Source organism: Lactuca saligna, chromosome 2, assembly GCF_052625555.1.
Source record: "Lactuca saligna cultivar CGN05327 chromosome 2, ASM5262555v1, whole genome shotgun sequence".
Taxonomy (NCBI): Eukaryota; Viridiplantae; Streptophyta; class Magnoliopsida; order Asterales; family Asteraceae; genus Lactuca; species Lactuca saligna.
Window position 1 is genome coordinate 138,394,884 of NC_136418.1, and position 20,135 is coordinate 138,415,018.

Sequence of the window (20,135 nt, forward strand, 5' to 3'; positions counted from 1 at the left end):
CATACAAAGATTTATTTAATTTTACCGAATATACTTCACGAGAATTAGGAGTTTGTGCTTCTGGCACCTTACGCATCTCCAATTTTTCATGTGTTGTCAGACTTATTAGATAACGGAATGTAATTGCATCAATCACAGGAGAGTATGTTTCTTCATAATCAATTTCGGGCCTTTGGGTAAAACCTTGTGCAACAAGTCTTGCTTTATATCTCACAACTTCATTCTTCTTGTTTCTTTTTGCGCACAAATACCCATTTGTATCCCACTGGTCTTACTCCATTTGGTGTACGAACTACAGGTCCAAAAACTTTTCGTTGAGTAAGAGAATTAAGCTCTTTGTTTATTGCATCTTTCCATTTTGGCCAATCTTTTCTATTTCTACATTCATCTATAGATTTTGGTTCAACATCCTCATTTTCTTCCATAATCTCGCACGCAACATGATATGAAAAATTATCGTCGACGTCTATCTTATTTCGGTTCCATCTTATTCCTGTCATGACATAATTTATTGAGATCTCTTCATTTTCGTAATTTTCAGGTACCCGGTTTCTTTTGTTATGTCATTGGGCTCTTCTGGAGCTTCATTAATCTTTTCAAAAGATTATGTTTTCTCTTTTGGACCATCAATTATATTTGCTCCCTTTCATTTTCGAGGATTTTTATCTTTGGAACCGGTTAGTCTTCCACGCTTCAGGCGTGCCTTTGATTCATTTGTAGTTGTATTTTTTTCCTTCTGGGATATCAATTCTAACTTGAGTAAGTATAGCTGGTACATGAAACTTTGTTACCCACTTAGGGTCAGTAAATGCTTCTGGCAATTGATTTGCTACATTTTGTAAATGAATTATCTTTTTTATTTCAAGTTCACATTGACTTGAACGAGGATCTAACACTGAAAGTGATAATTCATTCCAAGAGATTTTATTCTCCATCTTCTTTATTTCTCCCCCTAATGTTGGAAAAACTGATTCATCAAAATGACAATCGTCAAATCTAGCTGTAAATAAATCTCCAGTTGATGGTTCTAAATATTTTACTATAGATGGAGATTCGTATCCAACATAAAGTCCCATTCTTCTTTGAGGACCCATTTTCGTGCGGTGAGGTGGAGAAATGGGTACATAAATTGCACATCCGAACGTCCTTAGATGGAAAATATTTGGTACATGGCCGCAAACCAGTTGAATAGGGGAGAACTTATGATAACTAGTTGGCCTGATGCGTATAAGTGATGCCGCATGTAAAATTGCATGTCCCCATGTCGATGTAGGAAGTTTAGAATGCATTAGTAATGGTCTTGCAATTAATTGAAGGCGTTTGATTAACGACTCAGCTAAACCATTTTGTGTATGAACATATGCAACAGGATGTTCAATAGTTATCCCAATCGACATGCAATAGTCATTAAAAGCTTGTGATGTAAATTCCCCAGCATTGTCAAGTCGAATTTTCTTAATTGGGTAATCGGGAAAATGTGCCCTTAGGCGGATTATTTGTGCTAGTAATCTTGCGAAAGCGAGATTACGGCTAGATAATAAGCACACATGTGACCATCTAGTTGACGCGTCAATTAAGACCATAAAATATCTAAATGGTCCACATGGTGGATGAATTGGTCCACATATATCCCCTTGAATTCTTTCTAAAAATCTAGGACTTTCATACCCAACTTTATTCAATGATAGACGGGAAATTAATTTTCCTTGAGAACATGCAACACAAGACAATTCATTAGCTTGAAAAATCTTCTGGTTTTTCAAGGAATTTCCACTTGAACTTTCAATTATTTTGCGCATCATAACTGATCCGGGATGGCCCAACCGTTCATACCGAACTTTGTAGATGTTATCATACCTTTTATTTTCAATAGCATGAGATTCAATCATTCTAATATTTGTATAATACAATCCGGAGGACAATACGGGTAATTTTTCCAAAAAACTTTTCTTATCCGATAACATTTTTGTAATGTTGAGATAATTTTTATTACCATCATTAGTTGTTTCAATAGGATATCCGTTAGACCGAATATCCTTAAAACTAAATAAATTTCTTGGTGATTTTAATAAAAATAATGCATCACCAATTGTAATTATTTCCACTTGTGGTAATACTATATTCGCTCTTCTGGAGCCTTCAATCTTGGTGATTTAGACGAAAATAATGCATCACTAATTTTTAATTAGTGTCCCTTTTTGTAATATAATATTCGCTCTTCCGGAGCCTTCAATCATTTTTGCATTACCTGTTATTATATTAACATTTGCTTCTCTAATTGATAAGTAAGCAAAATACTTTTCATTATTAAAAATGCTATGTGTTATTGTATTGTCTGCAAGAAATATATCTTTATTATTTCTTTTGCGAATATCCATGTTTCTTTTCAATAAATAAATAAAACATAAGAAACATTCGACTTAGAGAAATAAATTCATATTTTATTAATTTGGGAAGATTGTGACGACATCATTTCTCATGAAACGAATATGACATAAAAACATAATAAATATCATGAAACAAAACTTTACATTATGCTGATCAATCACCATCTATATCACCACTTGTCCCTTCGGGGTAGACAAGAAAATCGACAACATCCAAATGTGTCATTTCTGGTTGATCTTGATGGATATCACTTTGAATAAAATTTGTTTCGATATTTTTCTTTATATTTTAGAGAATCTTGATAAAGATCAACAAAATGCTTTGGTAAGCGGCATGTACAAGACTAATGATCGGTCATTCCACATTAGTGATAAACATTTTCAACTTTTTTTTTCCTTGACCACTTTTATCATTAGGATGTGGATTTTTGCTATTTTCCAACTTCTGGTGGTTATTTGTAATATTGTTATTTTTATGATGATTATGATAACCTCCATGACCTCGGTTAGACCCATGACTATTATGATTATATGATGTTGCATTCAATTCAGGGAATGTACTAGAACTGGTCGGGATTGATTGATCATTTTTCATCAATTCCACAATCTCGGTTAGACTCATGACTATTATGATTATATGAGTTACATTCACTTCAGGGAATGTACTAGAACCGGTCGGGATTGATTGATAATTTTTTATCAATAACTCATTGTTTTGTTTAGCCACAAGAAGATATGAGATTAATTCATATTTATTTTAAACATTTCTCATGATATTGCTACTGCAGGAGCATGTTAATAGTATGAAAACTAGAAAAAGTTTTCTCTAACATTGTTTTCCATAATGAAAATAGAAATCAAAATAAAGACTTGTAATGTAAGGAATTGTTAGTTAAGAAATTCCATAAAATAAGTTGTAAGCATTGTACATGTAAAATTATAAAAAATACATACCTGAAAATTACAAGAACAATAAGGAGTTAGAGCTCTATGGTAGAGTCGTGCTGATAACGTGTTATAAAATATGATCAAATAACAATATAAATTATAGAGTAAAGAAAGATATGAGAGTAGAGAGAACTTTTATTCCAATACTTGTGATGAATTCATATAGTGCCTAATACATATGGCTCACTATTTATACTATCCAAATAAGATGAAAGATGAGCTACAATATGAATGCACATTATGATGGTGTATTATTACATTCATAAAACACATTGAAATGGTTGTTACTAATGCTAAATAATGATGGAGAGTTATGGGAGAAATGGAGAATCCAATGGTCATTCACAAACTAATATTTCATAACATATATAAAATATTAACAATATATATTAATATCTAGGCTTTAGTTAATCTTCCAAAGTATATTTATCACACCATTTTTCATTAGATATATTTAAAGATTTTTTGAAGATTAACATCACAAAATAACAGTTGATAATAATTAATATGATGTTAATCTTTTAATTATTTTCAAATATAATAGTAGATCATTAAACTTAGTATTTGATTTTTCATTATACCGCTTAGGTGGATTCCAATTTCCAACAATGAAAGTTTTTTGAAAATTTCTTAAGATTGTCTCTAACTTTAATAAGAAGGTTTTATACGTTTTGGGGTGCCAAATCTTTTTTTGAAACAGCAAATACGATATATAATTACAAAAGCAAAAGTCTATGCTTAGGAAGAAGCTAAAACACAAAAGTAGTACAAGGAGTTTAAAAAGAAAATTACCAACTATTTACAAGACAACATTAGTAAAATGGCGAACAACACCAATCAACCCAACTTCTACATCCATTACAACTCCAATGGTTGCACCATAAAAACGATAGCGAGATGGTATCATCAACTACTTTTGTGCAAGAAATCCTCAAATCCTTGAAAACTCTATCATTCCTTGCTCTCCATATGTTCCACAATAGACATGACAATATGGTGCTGACAATTGTTCTTTTCCTTGGATAATTCCCTTATGAAGTTGTAAAATTTATAACCTCCCTCACCTTGGAGAATTGTTGAGTTCTTATCCCACACCATTTGAACACCCATTCAAAAACATTTGGCCTAGTTGATTTTTGAATTTTCTTTTTCATGGGTGTGAGTGGAGCTCTACTTTTGATGTGTTTATATTCATCAACAAATCAACAATCATTCAATGAAATATTCCCAATGCTAAACCTTCATCTTGTGATGATGATTGATGGAAAGAAATACGAAAGCAACCCTAAACTTTTTGTATTCTTGATTTATACATACTATCTAATAAATAAAAATGTCTATGTATTTACATGTCATTTTTTTCATTTTTCTAGAATTTATATTTAAATTTCAAATTTATTTATAAAGTGATACATTCTAATAGATTTTTTCTTACTTATTCAGTTTTTATTTAATTATATTAATCATTTTTTTTAAATTGTAAATTAAATTTAATAGATTTCAACTGCATCCATTGGTTTTAGCAATGATTTTAGCTCACCATGCAATTAAATTTAAATTTTCAACAAAATCTTTTTTTTTTTTTGGGATTTTTTTACATTCAAATTATTTTTTAAATACAACTTATTCTATATTTTTTTTGACTTTTATGTCTATGTGCCACATATCATTTTTCTAAAGTCTATATTTAATTTTAGCTATATTTATAAGATGACATATGACATCCTAACATATTTTCTTTTAGACTGTATGGTATGGGTAACGGGAGACCCTACTTTTCTGAGTTGGCACCCAAAAAATGTTGGTATAGCGGCTTGAACATCGTCCCCAAAGCGCATTATTAGGCCTTATGGCATGAGCAATTATCATGGCAACAGGAGGCAACGTTAAAAAATGGCTTGCAAATGGTCATAATTCAGACCATTGAGTAACGGTCAAAACATTATATATATATATATATATATATATATATATATATATATATATATATATATATATATATATATATATATATATCAACTTCACTCACATATAAATACACACATCCATTCTATTTTTTACCTACACAATGTAATTTAGAGAGAGAACTCCGATATAGAAGTTGTAGGGGTGTGATGGTTGGAATTATACGGAGACCTCTATATATAGCCAAGAAAAGATAAGTGTATCATGCCTATAAGGGTGTGCGTCGTGCCTTATAGTCTTACTGGCTCCACCCTCCTTTTGCCACGTGTCGCATATGGAATTGTCCACCTAAGCCTCTTCTATGAGGTGTCACCTGTGACTTTTCTATGGTGTCACGTGGCTCTCTCCCTCTCTCTCTCTAGATGATATGTCATCATGCGCGTCGTGCACTTCGCGTGCCGATTTAATAACACATGGTGTTAAAATTAATTGTTTTATATTTCAATCTTGAGTTACAATTTGTCATATTTTTTAAACATGTATACTTCATTCGTTTCAAGTCGGAATTATATGAATTTTTCAACATATATTTTAGTTTTTGTACTTCATTTTTTATTATATAAACACCTTATTTGGTTATATATTGATATCAAAGCTGAATTGTTTTTTTTTTCTCAACGTTGAGTTGTAACATATCTCATTTTTTAAACATGTACAACTTCTTTGTTTGAAGTCGGAATGACATGATTATTTTTCAACATGCATTTTACTAATTGTAATTCATTTTAAATTATATAAACAAAAAATTTGGTTACATATTGATTAAGTTACATGCCCCGAAACACAAGGTATCCAAGTTGTACCAGCTCCAACCAGATAAATAATCAAAAAATCGGGACCAACACCGAAACTAACTAACTAGTCTAATTTTTAATCCACTTGATTCACTAAATTGGTTCATATCCGGTTCGATCCAGATGTTCATCCTTATTTATACATTTGAAAAGCTTACACATTAATTTTGAGTACTACACAAAATAAAGTTAGATCTTTAGTGTATCTCACGTCTTTAAAGGGTGTGTGATGTGAGCGACCCTAGATGGCACACATCATGAGGGGCCCATTTTTTTACATACTCATATATATATATATATATATATATATATATATATATATATATATATATATATATATATATATATATGTTTAAAGGATCTTTTGATAGTTGCTAATTATGTTAGAAGTTGATTAGGTTAGAAGCTGAATTAGTTAGGAGCTCTGACTGAGTTATCTTTTGACTGAAACTTGTTGTTTGATTTTGAATCTAACTGACTGTGTAAAATAACTATATTACCCCCAAACAATATATTTTTATAATAATTTATTTATTAGTAAAAGATCAAATATATTAAAAATAAATTACAAATATCATGATATTAGATGATGTGTTATTAAGAAATATAACAATTAAACAATTTAATCAATTTGGTTGGTAAAAATATCAAACTAGGATCATTAATTTAATCAATATTTCACATCTCAATCCAATTAAACCTAACGTAATTTCCATATAAATAGTCTAAAATCCAAAAGGTATATAATAATTAAAGTGTTAAACTAAAGCAAAAACTTGGTTAAAGACTTGAAGACACACATGTGACACCAAAATCATTTCTTTTATTTCGCAAACCAAACACCCGAATATCTACCGTTATCCTTATCGTTTCTCTCTCTCGAATCATCGATTCTACTCGCAGTCATTGATGTTGTGCTTCTAATTACTTAAAGATCTACATCTCTCTTTTTCTGAATCAGGATTTCTTTTTGTTCATCGCCAATTCACACCATCAAATCCCGATTCATAGAGAAAAACAAAACTTGGGTCTTTAGTTTAGTTTTCGTACATTGGAAAATCGATTTCAGAGAATTGATTTATCGATTTCAAGCATATGAAGAAATCAATTTCAAATAATCAAATTTACTGAAAGACAACAATTGCTAACATGTCGATTAGGTCAAAACGGGAAAAATCATACCACTTCTGCAGGAGGAACGATCTGGGAGACTAGAAGGAACGAGGTGGGAGGTTGAAAAAGCGACGTTAGTAAAGGGTAAAACGCGTCTTTTCATCATTCTGCACCAGTCAATCATTTTTTTTCCTTTGGACTGAATCAACACAAAAACAAAACGAGGACCGAATCAACATTTTGGACCGAGTCCAAGATTGCAGCAGAAAAACTAACGCACGGACAAGAGATTTTTGACGGAGTTCAAGCATTAATCCCAGTGAGAATGTGCATCAAACAGCCCCTAAGTTTAATGTGTCTGTGTGGGCCTATATATCATATGGTCCTTCATTCCTTTTGATTGTTTTTTATAGAACTTACCGACTTATGATAGTAATTTTTTTTGCTTATATATGAAAAGGATTATATTTAACCGATTTAAATTTTTATTATTTGCGGGAGACCCTCAAAATCCACAAAACGTTTATATAGTAGCTATTTTTTTCAAATACATTTTAAGTTTACATTTTGATTATTATTATAAACTCCACAACATTTATTTGAATACGTTTTATGATCGGAAAAACCAATTAAAAACATATTCTTTTTATATGTAGTTTTCTCCTTATTTTGGTCGACATACAATTTTCAAATATATGATAAATTATCTTTTGTTTTGTGTAAGCAAGATTTAGATTTTGGAGGGGCAAGTTTGTAAAGGTAATCCAGCCCCATCAACCCTACCCATCAACCAAACTTCAAAAAGGCAAGACCTTTGAGAGAACCAAAGAATTTAAGAACGAGCAAAAAGTGGAGAGAGCATTGGATGGATGGATTGAATTTGAAGGCCACTACTTTCCCAAAATTTCTGCCAATTCAATTCAACAAAAGGGAACTACAATTATTTGAATTGCTTCTGAAGGAACATAGGATCACAGATCAATCGGTTAATCAATCAAATCAAACAATCCAACAATCAATTAATTAATCAATCAATCAATCATGTCGTGCTCTTCGTCGTCGGCGTCTGAAGAAGATGAAGACATGGATTGCTACAGGAAAGGAGGGTACCACGCGGTGAGAATAGGTGATTCATTCGCCGGAGGTCGGTTCATCGCTCAACGGAAGCTCGGCTGGGGCCAGTTCTCCACCGTTTGGCTTGCTTACGATACCCAAACATCAGTAAGTTTGTTTTTCCCCCATTTTTCTAGGTTTGATCACTTCCATTTTCAACTTCTAATTCTCGAGATCCGTGATCCAGATGTAATTTTCCACCTAATGATCGTATTCACCAATAACTGAATTCATTTCCATATATTAAAAAAAAAAAAACAAAAAAAAATCCTGTCTTCAATGCTAACAAATGCAGATCATTTCTTCAAATGCGTACATTTCTAATTACTTGTTATGGAAACTACATTACACACTTCGATCGTTTCTAGATGATTTACTTATTCCCTTCCTCGATTAGCCAAATTAAGCCAATGCAGATCTTCCGCTACAGATTTCATATCTTCTTATGTTGTTAATCTGATTCCCTCCTAGAAATTCGTTGCACTGAAGCTCCAAAAAAGCGCACCAGAATTCGTGCAAGCAGCTGTCCATGAAATCGAGGTTCTTTCCACCATAACTGAAAACGATCCCCAAAACGAAAAATGCGTTGTTCAATTAGTGGATCACTTCAAACACAGAGGCCCAAACGGGCAACATCTATGCATGGTTCTTGAGTTTCTTGGCGACAGCATACTCCACCTGATTCGTTACAATCGTTACAAAGGCCTCAACTTGAATATTGTAAAAGAAATCTGCAAATGCATACTAACAGGACTCGATTATTTACACAGAGAGCTTCGTATCCTCCACACAGACCTAAAACCCGAAAACATCCTTCTCTTATCCACTGTAAATCCCTCAAAAGACCCAATCAGATCAAAAGCCACCCCGATTCTTGAACGCCCTGAAGGAAGTTTGACCGGTGGGGCGGCGGTCAACGCGATCGAGAAGAAGCTGAAACAGCGGGCAAGAAGGGCAGTGGCGAAAATTGCAGCAGAAAGGCGTGGAGCGATTGGGGCAACGCCAGCTGTCAAACCTGAAAGATGCCTTGATGGGATTGATTTCAGGTGTAAGATTGTGGATTTGGGAAACGCGTGTTGGGCTGATAAACCGATTGCTGAAGAAATTCAAACAAGACAATATCGTGCTCCTGAAGTTATTTTACAATCTGGTTATTCGTTTCCTTCTGATATGTGGTCCTTTGCTTGCACTGCTTTTGAACTTGCTACTGGTGAAATGATGTTTGCCCCTAAGCCTGGACAAGGTTTTAGTGAAGATGAGGTATTTTTTTATATAATTTTTATTATATAATAGTTTGAATACAAAATATATATAAATTTAAGGGCTTTTTGATAGTTGTTGATTGAGTCAGATCTGATTGAGTCAAAACCTTACTGAGTAATCTGACCGAGTAAGAGACATATCAGAGAAGCCTGAGAAATATAGTATCGAACAATCTGAATCTGATGGGATGGTATGATATGATGCAGGACCACCTTGCATTAATGATGGAACTTTTAGGAAAGATGCCTCGGAAGGTGATATATTATTGTTATTTTTATATATTATTAATGAAAAAGTTACGTTAATAATACGTTTATTTTTTGGGTTTTTCGTTTGGTTTTAAATGAAAATAGGTATCGGTTGCAGGGGTAAAATCAAAAGATTATTTTGATAGACATGGAGACTTGAAAAGGATCCGAAGACTGAAACATTCATCAATAAGTCGTTTACTGATTGAGAAATTTAAGTTTAATGAAAGTGATGCACGTGAATTTGCGGAGTTTTTGAATCCGATTCTTGATTTTGCACCGGAGAATCGGCCAACGGCGGAGCAGTGTTTGCAGCACCCTTGGCTCCGGCAAACTGACGCCAAGACGGAGGCCTGAAATGGTGGTTTGGGAGGATGAAGGCGGGAGAGGAAAGAAGGGATTGAAAGGTGTTTTTTGTTGCACCTTATTATCCCTCTCCTTTCTCATCTGTATTTTGTTTACATATTTTGATTTTTTTATATTTTGTGAATTGGAATAATATTTGATTCTGTTTTGATTTAACTATATAATGTAATATAGATGATGATGATAGTTACAAAAATTTGATTGCGGTTTGGGTTTGTTAACCCCTACTGCCGATTTAAATCGATATTCTGACATGTTTTTATTATATTGACCTATGGGCAATGTTATTTAACTAGGGGTTATATACCTGTGCAATGCAGCATGATTCCTAAATATTCTTTTACCGTTTGTGTCTAATATCTTCCTATCTATTTTAGCGTTTGTGTCTAATATCTTCCTATCTATTTTAGCGAGTGATAAGTGTCATTTAATTTAATTTAAAGAATATGACTTATTAAGATAATTAACTTTTTTGTTTGTTCATATCTAGGCAACTATCTTTTTTTTGTGTACATGTAAATAATAAACTTGTTGAAAATGTTCACATATAACTATTATAACATGCTACAGTAGGTTACATCCGGCTAGAGCAGGTCATAATGGTCATATGTGGTCATATGTGAACACTTTCAACAAGTTCGTTACTTAGATGTGTATAAAAAAATAGTTACCCAAATATAAACGAAACGAAAAAGTAACAATAAATTGCACGAATGGTCCCTGTGGTTTGGGGGAATTTGTGTGTTTGGTTTCTAACTTTTTTTTTTAAACTCGGATAGTCTTTACTGTTTATTTTTGTTGTGCGTTTGGTTCATATCTTACCTAAAAAGATTATTGTGTCCTTATTAATTTGTTTTATTTAATTCATTTTCTTATTTATGTATTTATTTTTTATATATTTTAAAAAGTCAATAGACCCCACATATCGGTATCTCTTCAATTAACAATTCCAATAAGATAATTATAAATTATATATATATTTTTTAATAAAAACTTGTATTATGTTTTAGCAAATTATTTATTTTTGTTAAATTCTAACAACATTTGTTGATGAAGAAATCTATGAAATAAAAAAAAAAAGAAAAAAACCCGGAAAAAGATATTAAAAAACAAAAAACCGAAACCGAAATAAAACACCAATGTCCATGAACGAAGCTAAAAATTGAAGATATTTAGGATTTTCCAGATTGAAGCAAAATGTTTATACCATGTGTTAAGGGGGAGTTTTGGATAGAAAAATTTTGAATTGAGTGTTTTCTCATTCCCTTTTGGTTTTATAATAATTTTTCGATTATAAAAATGGGGAGAAATTTAAATATGGAAATTCGAAAGTTGAAGTTTTCATATTATGCGGACTTGAAGACCGAAGTGACATCAAATATTTGAAGTTTTTGAAATGATTCGGTTGAAGATTCGGAAGTGATTTCGGTTCATGATGGGTTTAGAATTATTGAAGATTTTTGGAGTGTGCATAAACGCTCAAATTTTTGGTAATTTTTTGGAAAATGAGAAACTCTTATTACCTTTTGATGCTCGGTTTGTATGGTCTAACATTCTAGAACCCATATTGAAAAGTCATAGAAGAATTGAAGATTTGATATTCATCTCTATATGTGTCACGTTTGAGGCTCGGTTCGTGAAGTTGCTCGAGTTTGGAAGATTTGAAGCGAGTTATCCATTCCTAACTTTAAGGATGAGAATGTTGGGTACAAAGTTATCCATGTATAACTTTGTAAATTGTTTGACAGTTGTAGACCCACTTGCATGTAAGTAGTCTTCTGACATGAGAAAGAGAGATTAATTTTTTATTTCGGTTTCAGTTTTTCGTTTTTTTTAAATATATTTTTCGGGGTTTTGTTTTTTTTTTATTTCATAGAAGTCTTCATCAAAAAAATGTTACTAGAATTTAACAAAAATAAATAATTTGGTAAAACATAATACAAGTGACAGTTTGTTCACATTTTGTCATTGAACTTTTTTAGAAAGAAAAAAACTTTCGATTTTGTTTATATTTAATCACTAAACTTTTTTTCATTATCTATTTGCCACTGAACTATTGAAACTGTTTATATTTACCCTTATGATTGGTAACAACCAGTTGTAAGGGTAAAATATAAACAATTTCTAATGACAAATAGATAATGAAAAAAAAATTAATAATTAAAAGATTTTTATCTTTCAAGTCATTCCCTTTAATCAAACAGTGTACATCACCGACCCGCCAATTTCCAGGCTGTTGAAACTGTAAATCGCTTCCATCTTCTTCAGTCTCACACTCTACTTGTCCACGTATTCTAATTCTACATGTAGCATCCCCAATCACGAGTTTTTCACTAACAATTCCACATACGGAGTGGGTTTGTAGCGTCCTCCAACCATCGATTTTTTCACCAACAATCGCACACACGGAATGCGTATCTTCGTTCTGGAAAAATGGGTTTGAAGCGAGGAACATTGCTCGAAATAATGTCTTTGGATGATGGGTTTTGTTTCAGTTAAGATAGAAGTAGTGAAGTGATGAAATTTGGTGTCCTCGCAATATATCGTTCTTCAATTTCAGGGTTTTTCACCAACGATCACATACACGGTATGGCTAAACCTTTTGGGTAAAAGGGCTTATTCTAGGGTTTGTGAGTAATACTGGTGTGCAAGTACGTAGTAAAGGTTTTACCATAAATATAAACTGTATGTTTTTGTTTGCGTCAAACAGAGTAGTAGAGTGATGAAAACTTGGTACTTTTATTTTCTGATTGGGCAAGATCGATGAGGAGCATCAAGGTATTGCCAGATTCTGTTAGAAATTCTTTGCGTTCGGGCATCATTTTGTCAGACTTAACAAGGGTAGTAGAAGAGCTGGTGTTCAACAGCCTTGATGCTGGTGCCACAAAGGTAATCTTAGTTAATAAAGATCTGCTACTACGCACAATATAGTCGACTTAATTGATTAAGTCAACACTTGTTCTTTCAGGTGATTGTAGCAGTAGGTGTTGGGACCAACTACATTAAAGTTACAGACAATGGTAACAAACCTTAATTCCATAAGAGTGATATGTGTGACCTATCTCCCATCTTTGTTCCTATCTTTTTATTCTGATTTTGCAGGTTGTGGCATTACAAGGGATGGATTGGTGTTGTTGGGAGAAAGATATGGTAATTAGAATAGTGTTTCATAAAACAGTATATTTTCCCTCCACATTATGCTTATGAATGTATGTTCATTACATTAATGCTTCATACTTCTTATCAATTCATATATGGTTGTGTTTCTGTTTTCATCATTTGAAGCAACTTCTAAGTTTGAGCAGCTGTCTGGTCTGAACACTGTTCCAGAGAGCTTTGGCTTTCGTGGGGAAGCATTAAGCTCAATTTCTGACCTTTCTTTGTTGCAAGTTGTTACAAAGGCTCATGGAATGCCAAATGGATACTGCAAGGTCATAAAGGTATCACTTCCTTTAATATCTCTATACAGAGTGGAAGAATCACCTCCCTTCTTATATTAGCATTTCATACCAGCTTCTTTTTCCTATTTTCAGTGTTCCAAATGCTTATATCTAGGAATTGATGATGATAGACAAGATGTTGGCACAACAGGTAATGTAATGCAATAGATCATTTCTGAGTATTTTCAAGTGTTCCTTCCACAAGGATCTGTCATTGTGATAAAGATTTGACTTTGACCTTGACCTTGACCTTGACCTTGACCATTTGTTGCAGTTGTTGTTCGTGATTTATTCTACAACCAACCAGTTAGGAGAAGGCATTTACAATCCAGGTTCTTCTTTGTGTTTTTTTTTTCCTTCTCATAACCACAATTTGTTTCAAGTATTTTAAATTACTGAACTGCTGATATGGTATTTTGCATATATTGGAAGCCCGAAAAAGGTTCTTCACTCTGTTAAAGAATGCATACTAAGAATTGCACTTGTTCACCTGGGAACCTGCTTCAAAGTAATTGATACTGAAAGGTGCTCACTTTCCAAGTTTCCATACTTTTAGCTTATGTCCTTCACTTACTGCTTTTAGAAAGTTAAATCATCTTCATGCAGTGGTGATGAGCTTCTTTCCTTGTATCCTTCATCTTCCCCTTTGCCCCTATTGGTGAGTAGTTTTGGGACTGAAGTTTCCAGTTCTTTACATAAGTTGGATGAGTCTGATGACAAATTAAAGCTCTCTGGATTCATATCTAGCCCTTGTGAAACTTTCTCTGTGAAGGTATGAATACTTCAAGTTCTCTCTTTTCCTCTGTTTTCATCATCTTATTGAAGGTTGCTTATTTTGCAGGCCTTTCAATATTTCTGTATCCTTTTTCTTGTATTGATTTTAACGAGTTAAAGGGTAAGGAAAATGTTCTCTTTGACCTTTGAAAAAGATATCAATTCAAGATATATATCAAGAGGTCCAATACACAAGTTGCTGAATCAATTGGCTACAGATTCAGAGTTGTTGAAGGGTGACATTAGATCTGAATGTGGAAAGAGAAGCAGGTGTCATGCATGTCTAACCTACATATTGAACTTAACTTGTCCTCGAGCTCATTATGATTTAAGTTTTGAACCCACAAAAACCTGTGCTGAATTCAAGGTAATAAACTAATATCTATGCATGACCTTTGAGTTATGATGTTTATATTGAGGTATCTTTATCATCGTTTTAGGAATGGGATCCTGTGTTAACTTTCATCAAGAAAGCCGTTTCATGCTTTTGGAGTCAAGGTTTTTCTTCTAATAAACTCTAGAACTCACTTTTGATTAATTCAATCATTATTAAATTTGTTTTGAAACATCTTGTGAATCAGATCCCCTGAATGATTGTGGAGTTCCAAAGAAGAGGTGTGTGACATGGTCCCATGAGACTTCTATTGTCCTTTCCTCACCTCAATTACAGATGTCAACAGAATCCAAACAATGGAATCCAAACAACAAATTACTTCTCAAAGAATCGCCTCCAATTCAATTTCATTTTGATAATCATCTCATAAAGCCCTTTCTGAGAAGTTGCTCCTCTCACTTAGATCTTTCACCTGTTACAAAAATTCAAGATGATGAATTTGATAATATTATTCAGGGTTCTGAATCATGGCTGGACAAAAGTACAACTGTTTGGTCACCTCCTAGAATCATCAGTACCTCAAACTTGGGTGTAGATTCACCTTTTTTACCAAAAGAGTCATTTGATTCACTTCTGACTAATGGAGACTTGTTTACAGAGAATAATAACAGTCCTTGGGATACTCCAGTTGCATCAAAGCATCAATCTGATTGGTCTCCTCTTATGTTTGATGAATCTAGAGATGATGTTGACTTCAAACTTGGCAAAGACGATTGGTTTGACCTTTTTGCAGATGATGAAGGGGAGAAGGATATCTTTGACTTTGATAACATGAGATATAGCTCTTCTCAAGAGGGGTTCATGAGTTTCAAAGGGCATGTTAGGAACTCTCGAAAGGACACTCGTTTGTGTGATTTCATGAATGGAATAGATTGGGCAGGTCCTGAATCCTATATGTCCTCATTATCTTGTGGTGAAAGGGTAAAAAAGACAAAAGTCACTCAATCTAGCTTTCAAGATAAGAAGCAGCCAAGAAGAAGAAGCCATTCAGCTCCACCATCTTACAGAGGGAAGAGAAAGTTTATTGCTTTAAACAGTCAGATGAGTGTTAAATCAGGGAACTCCCAATTTGAGACACTTCATAATGCATCTTTACAAGGTGTTTTCTGAACTTAATCTCTATATGACATGATATGGAAAGCTAACTCTTATGAATTATGATTTTGGTGTGCAGAAGCTAGTGATCTGAGACATGTACAGAAATCATCAGGTGCAGATCATTTGCTTTTGAAGGAGGGTGAGGGTCCCACTAAGGCTAGGTAAAATCATCAAATCTTGTGTATATGGTGGATTGAATCTGCATATTTGGTTTCATGCAGTTGTTTTTTTTTTTTTTTTTTCTTTCTAGACACGATAAGAAGAAAGTTATTGATAAAGCTGAGATTTCAGATTATGAAGGGGAGGCTGACCATTGCCTTGATGTATTCAATACAGATTCAGGTATCTCTCTTGTTAATTTCAGGAATAGTTATGAAGAGAAAACATGGTGATTATTCAAATCTTAGACTATTAATCTCCTTCTTCAGACTTCACCTCAAGGGACAATGAAGGTGCATTAGATTTTGGGGAAAAATGGAGGAGTGGCTATCCATCGGATTCAGTTGAGTGCCTTTGACAAATATTATATATAAATTTGGAATTTGTGATTATTATTTGTTTGTTTATTGACAGAGTATAGAGAAGAAGGGTGATGAGGATAAAATACTTGACATATCTTCTGGGATATTACACCTTTCTGGTGATTCTCTTACACTTACACCCAAGTCTATCAGTAAAAAATGTCTGGATGATTCTAAAGTCCTTCAGCAAGTTGACAAAAAATTCATTCCAATTGTGGGTGGTGGAATACTTGCTATTATTGATCAGGTATTATTAACTCTTCTCGATCTTCTTTTTCACTTTCATTTCATCTTCTTTTCTTTAACCACTTGTATGGTTACATTTTCAGCATGCTGCTGATGAAAGAATACGACTTGAAGATTTGAGAAAAAAGGTAAAAAGAAAAAAAAAACTTGAGCTTTCAAATGCCACATAATATGTCATAAATGACAAGCAAAATTTTATAGGTGCTTTCTGGAAAAATGAAGACAATATGCTATTTGGATGCAGAGCAAGAACTGGTATGCTCTACTTTGCAATCAATATTCAGTTATGAAGATTTGTTTTTTTTTTTTTTTTTTTTTATAATTTATATATGTGATGTAGGTTTTACCTGAGATTGGGTATCAATTACTGATCAATTATTCTGAACAAATCAAGAAATGGGGTTGGATTTGTAACTTTCATGCTCAGAGTTCAGTGTCCTTTAAGAAGTAATCAAATTCACCTACTTGAATTTGATAAAACTTTGCATTTCTTTTTTTAATAATTTCTGGAGGCTTTCTTTTTCTTTTTTTGCACAGGAATCTGAATTTTCTACACAATCAGCCATCTGTTGCTACACTCATTGCAGTAAGTTGGATATATCAAAAAAACTTGGAAGAAAGAAACACTAAAAAGAGGTTTTTTAGTTGTTAACTAAAAATAACATATCCATTTTTTATTTGGCATACAGGTGCCATGTATTTTGGGTGTGAATTTAACCGATGCAGATCTCCTAGAATTTCTAAAACAGGTTTTTATCTTTTAAATATATGGTTGAATAATTCTTTTCATTGTACAATAATTAATATAATATAATATAATATATATATCAGCTTGCTGATACTGATGGATCATCTATACTACCACCAGCTGTTGTTCGTGTTCTAAATACCAAAGCTTGCAGGGGTACAGTATAGTCCTTAACCATTCATAAAATGTCTTAATAAAGCTCTTATAAAGAATCATCAACATATGTTTGTTACTTTTATTAATTATTTTAAATAAATAGGTGCAATAATGTTTGGTGATGCACTACTCCCTTCAGAATGTTCTCTTATAGTTGAAGAGCTGAAGAAGACTTCATTGTGTTTTCAGGTGAGAGTTGATAAGTATTCAAAAAGAAACTTGTTAATATTATTATAATATTATTCTCTTTAAGCCTTTGGAGTTGTGGTATTTTAGTAAAAATGGTGAAATGTGATTGTAGTGTGCTCATGGAAGGCCAACAACTGTGGCACTTGTGGACATGGTGGTGCTGCATAAACAGATTGATAAGCTTGGAAACTGTAAGGGTGGTGGTTCATGGCATGGGTTGAGCCGACATAGACCAAGTCTCGAGCGTGCAAGTCAACGGTTAGGTCAATGATAAAGCTACTGAAAATATAAACATATCTTTCCATCAAATCTTGTCTTTTTAACAAATGAATTTCATGTTTCATGTTGCATCTACTTTTAGAGAAATAAAAACATGTTCACTTCTTTTGGCGTTTTCTATTTTTCCATTTCTTATATGAGAACCATTAGGGGTTGAACCGTCTATAATTTGTAATTGGATAAATCATATCATCTTTTTTTTTTTTTTTTTTTTTTTTTTTTTTTTTTTTTGATACATGTATTGCTGTATATATTTTTAAATTAATATATTACGAACATATCAATTGATATTAATTACTGTGAATGTCATTATGCATTCTAAATTGGGAAATCTTCACGAAACTCCTTATATTCTAGAGTTATTAACAATAAAGTTGTGACTTCATTTTTTTAACATAAAATGACAAAATACTGGTAATTGTTTACAGAAAATGACAATAGTTTACACATTTAGGATTTTAGTTGGCATTTTTTACAATAGTTTACACATATTTTTTATGACTACTGGTTAAAAACCAAGATTATTGACCAAAATCCAAAATGTGTAAATGATTGTTGGTGTCTTGTAATTCTCTATAAACAATTTATCAGTTTTTTGTTATTTTCTGTTAAAAAATAAATAAATAAATAAATAAAATGTTTTTACTATATAGGACTTTTCTGAATTTTGTAATTTGTGGTGTGAATGCTTTATTTTTTTTATATTTGATTCCTAATGTATTAAAATGAAGATTATGTATACCAATAAGAGATATGATGTAGAATTGTAGATATTGAATGTAAAGATTCACTTTTTACCAATTCTAATAGGTGAAAGCCACGTTATGAAATTTTGTAAATTGATCTACAACTTACGGATTAATAAAGTAATAATGCAAGCTCTCATTTTTGCACCACTAACGAGCGAGATTCGTCTAAAAGGTGTGTAACGGTTGAACATGATTTGTTTGAGGCTTAGGTGTCCCTCATTATTAAAAAGTCATGTGCTTCCAAAGACCAGATCTATTGCAAAAAATTAAAAAAAAATGGGTCCCACTTTTAATTCAAGGGTGCCGATGAAGTCCACGTGGCTGGGAGCCACTCTCATCTCTTTACTAATAGGATTTTATTTTGTCGTTTCCAACAGTTGTACCAAATCAGGTTCATCAAACCCGGTTTCCTTTTCTTGCAATCTCCGGATCAGCCTCATTAATCGCCATGTGTCTTCACATCACTGTCTCTCAAGTCTCACCTTTTCCCTTAAATAGCCCCTCGTCTTTTTACATTCCACATTTTAGTCCCTCTATTTCTATAAAACTATGCGACAAACATTATAATGGTGAGTTAAGATATTTGATGAATTGACTAGACTGATATGACCAACAAAGTTGTCAACTTCAAATATCCTAGATTAATGTGCATTAAATCACAGACACAGTAATTTGAATCTTGGTATATATAGGAAACTAGAATTTTGGTCATGATCAATAATTGTAAAATGAATGAATTGCGAGGTGAGTGTGAGTTGACCAAGTCAAAGTCTAATTCAACTTTGACATCACGACATACCATGAGACGATTTTCTTTGTTCTTTAGCTTTTGTTGGCATCAAACCATGACTAGAAAGATAGTGTATATCTTGCTTTTTGTTTCTTTCTAATTTTAATAAATAATTTAGAAGGTTATATGTATCCAAAATGTATTTGGGGATTCTCTCATTCCATTTTAATTTTTAGGTATTTCACTATTTAATATAGATGACATATAAGAGAAACATATATAAAAACAACAACTAGCGCCGGTTCTGAAAAATTAAATATCATCAAAGGCCCAAAACGAACTAGAAAAAATGATCTTTATTGTTCTTATAAGCTTTTATTTTTGAATAAAAATATATAATAAAAAATTAAACCTTATGTAGCTGCCCACTTTGCACCCACCTTAAAGCCTTCCATAACAACAACAATAACATTACCATAATCTCATATAGATAAGACAAGGAGGAATGATGTAGGATGGTCGGCAATTCTATCCACAAAATTGATAGTCTACTTCCGTAAAAGATTTCCACCATAGATAAAACATATATAAAAAAAATCAAGCATATTTATAAG

At 32.6% G+C, this 20,135-nt stretch overlaps 2 protein-coding genes across 3 annotated transcripts; both read left to right on the forward strand.

The window, feature by feature from the left end:
- The first annotated feature begins 7,934 nt into the window (after positions 1-7,934).
- LOC145031775 (uncharacterized) lies at positions 7,935-10,462 on the forward strand. 2 transcript variants are annotated; one of them, XM_078980398.1, is made up of 4 exons: positions 7,935-8,428; positions 8,792-9,580; positions 9,790-9,837; positions 9,950-10,087. In XM_078980398.1, exons 1-4 carry the CDS (start codon positions 8,249-8,251, stop codon positions 9,953-9,955), a joined length of 1,023 nt encoding a protein of 340 aa, XP_078836524.1. In that variant the 5' UTR covers positions 7,935-8,248; the 3' UTR covers positions 9,956-10,087. The 2 variants fall into 2 exon arrangements, with proteins under 2 accessions (XP_078836524.1, XP_078836523.1); XM_078980397.1 differs by having other exon boundaries at positions 7,936-8,428; positions 9,937-10,462.
- A 1,948-nt stretch (positions 10,463-12,410) lies between these two features.
- Positions 12,411-18,147, forward strand: MLH3 (MUTL protein homolog 3). The gene is given in 25 exon segments (XM_078980399.1): positions 12,411-12,784; positions 12,908-13,086; positions 13,166-13,217; positions 13,300-13,347; positions 13,483-13,637; positions 13,731-13,788; positions 13,912-13,969; positions 14,070-14,162; positions 14,244-14,409; positions 14,479-14,494; positions 14,567-14,778; positions 14,852-14,975; positions 14,978-15,904; positions 15,980-16,064; positions 16,154-16,245; positions 16,332-16,405; positions 16,477-16,671; positions 16,754-16,798; positions 16,872-16,925; positions 17,011-17,117; positions 17,208-17,256; positions 17,360-17,419; positions 17,502-17,574; positions 17,678-17,763; positions 17,876-18,147. Coding segments are annotated over 24 exon segments (3,114 nt in total). The 5' UTR covers positions 12,411-12,784; positions 12,908-12,960; the 3' UTR covers positions 18,035-18,147.
- Positions 18,148-20,135: the final 1,988 nt, after the last annotated feature.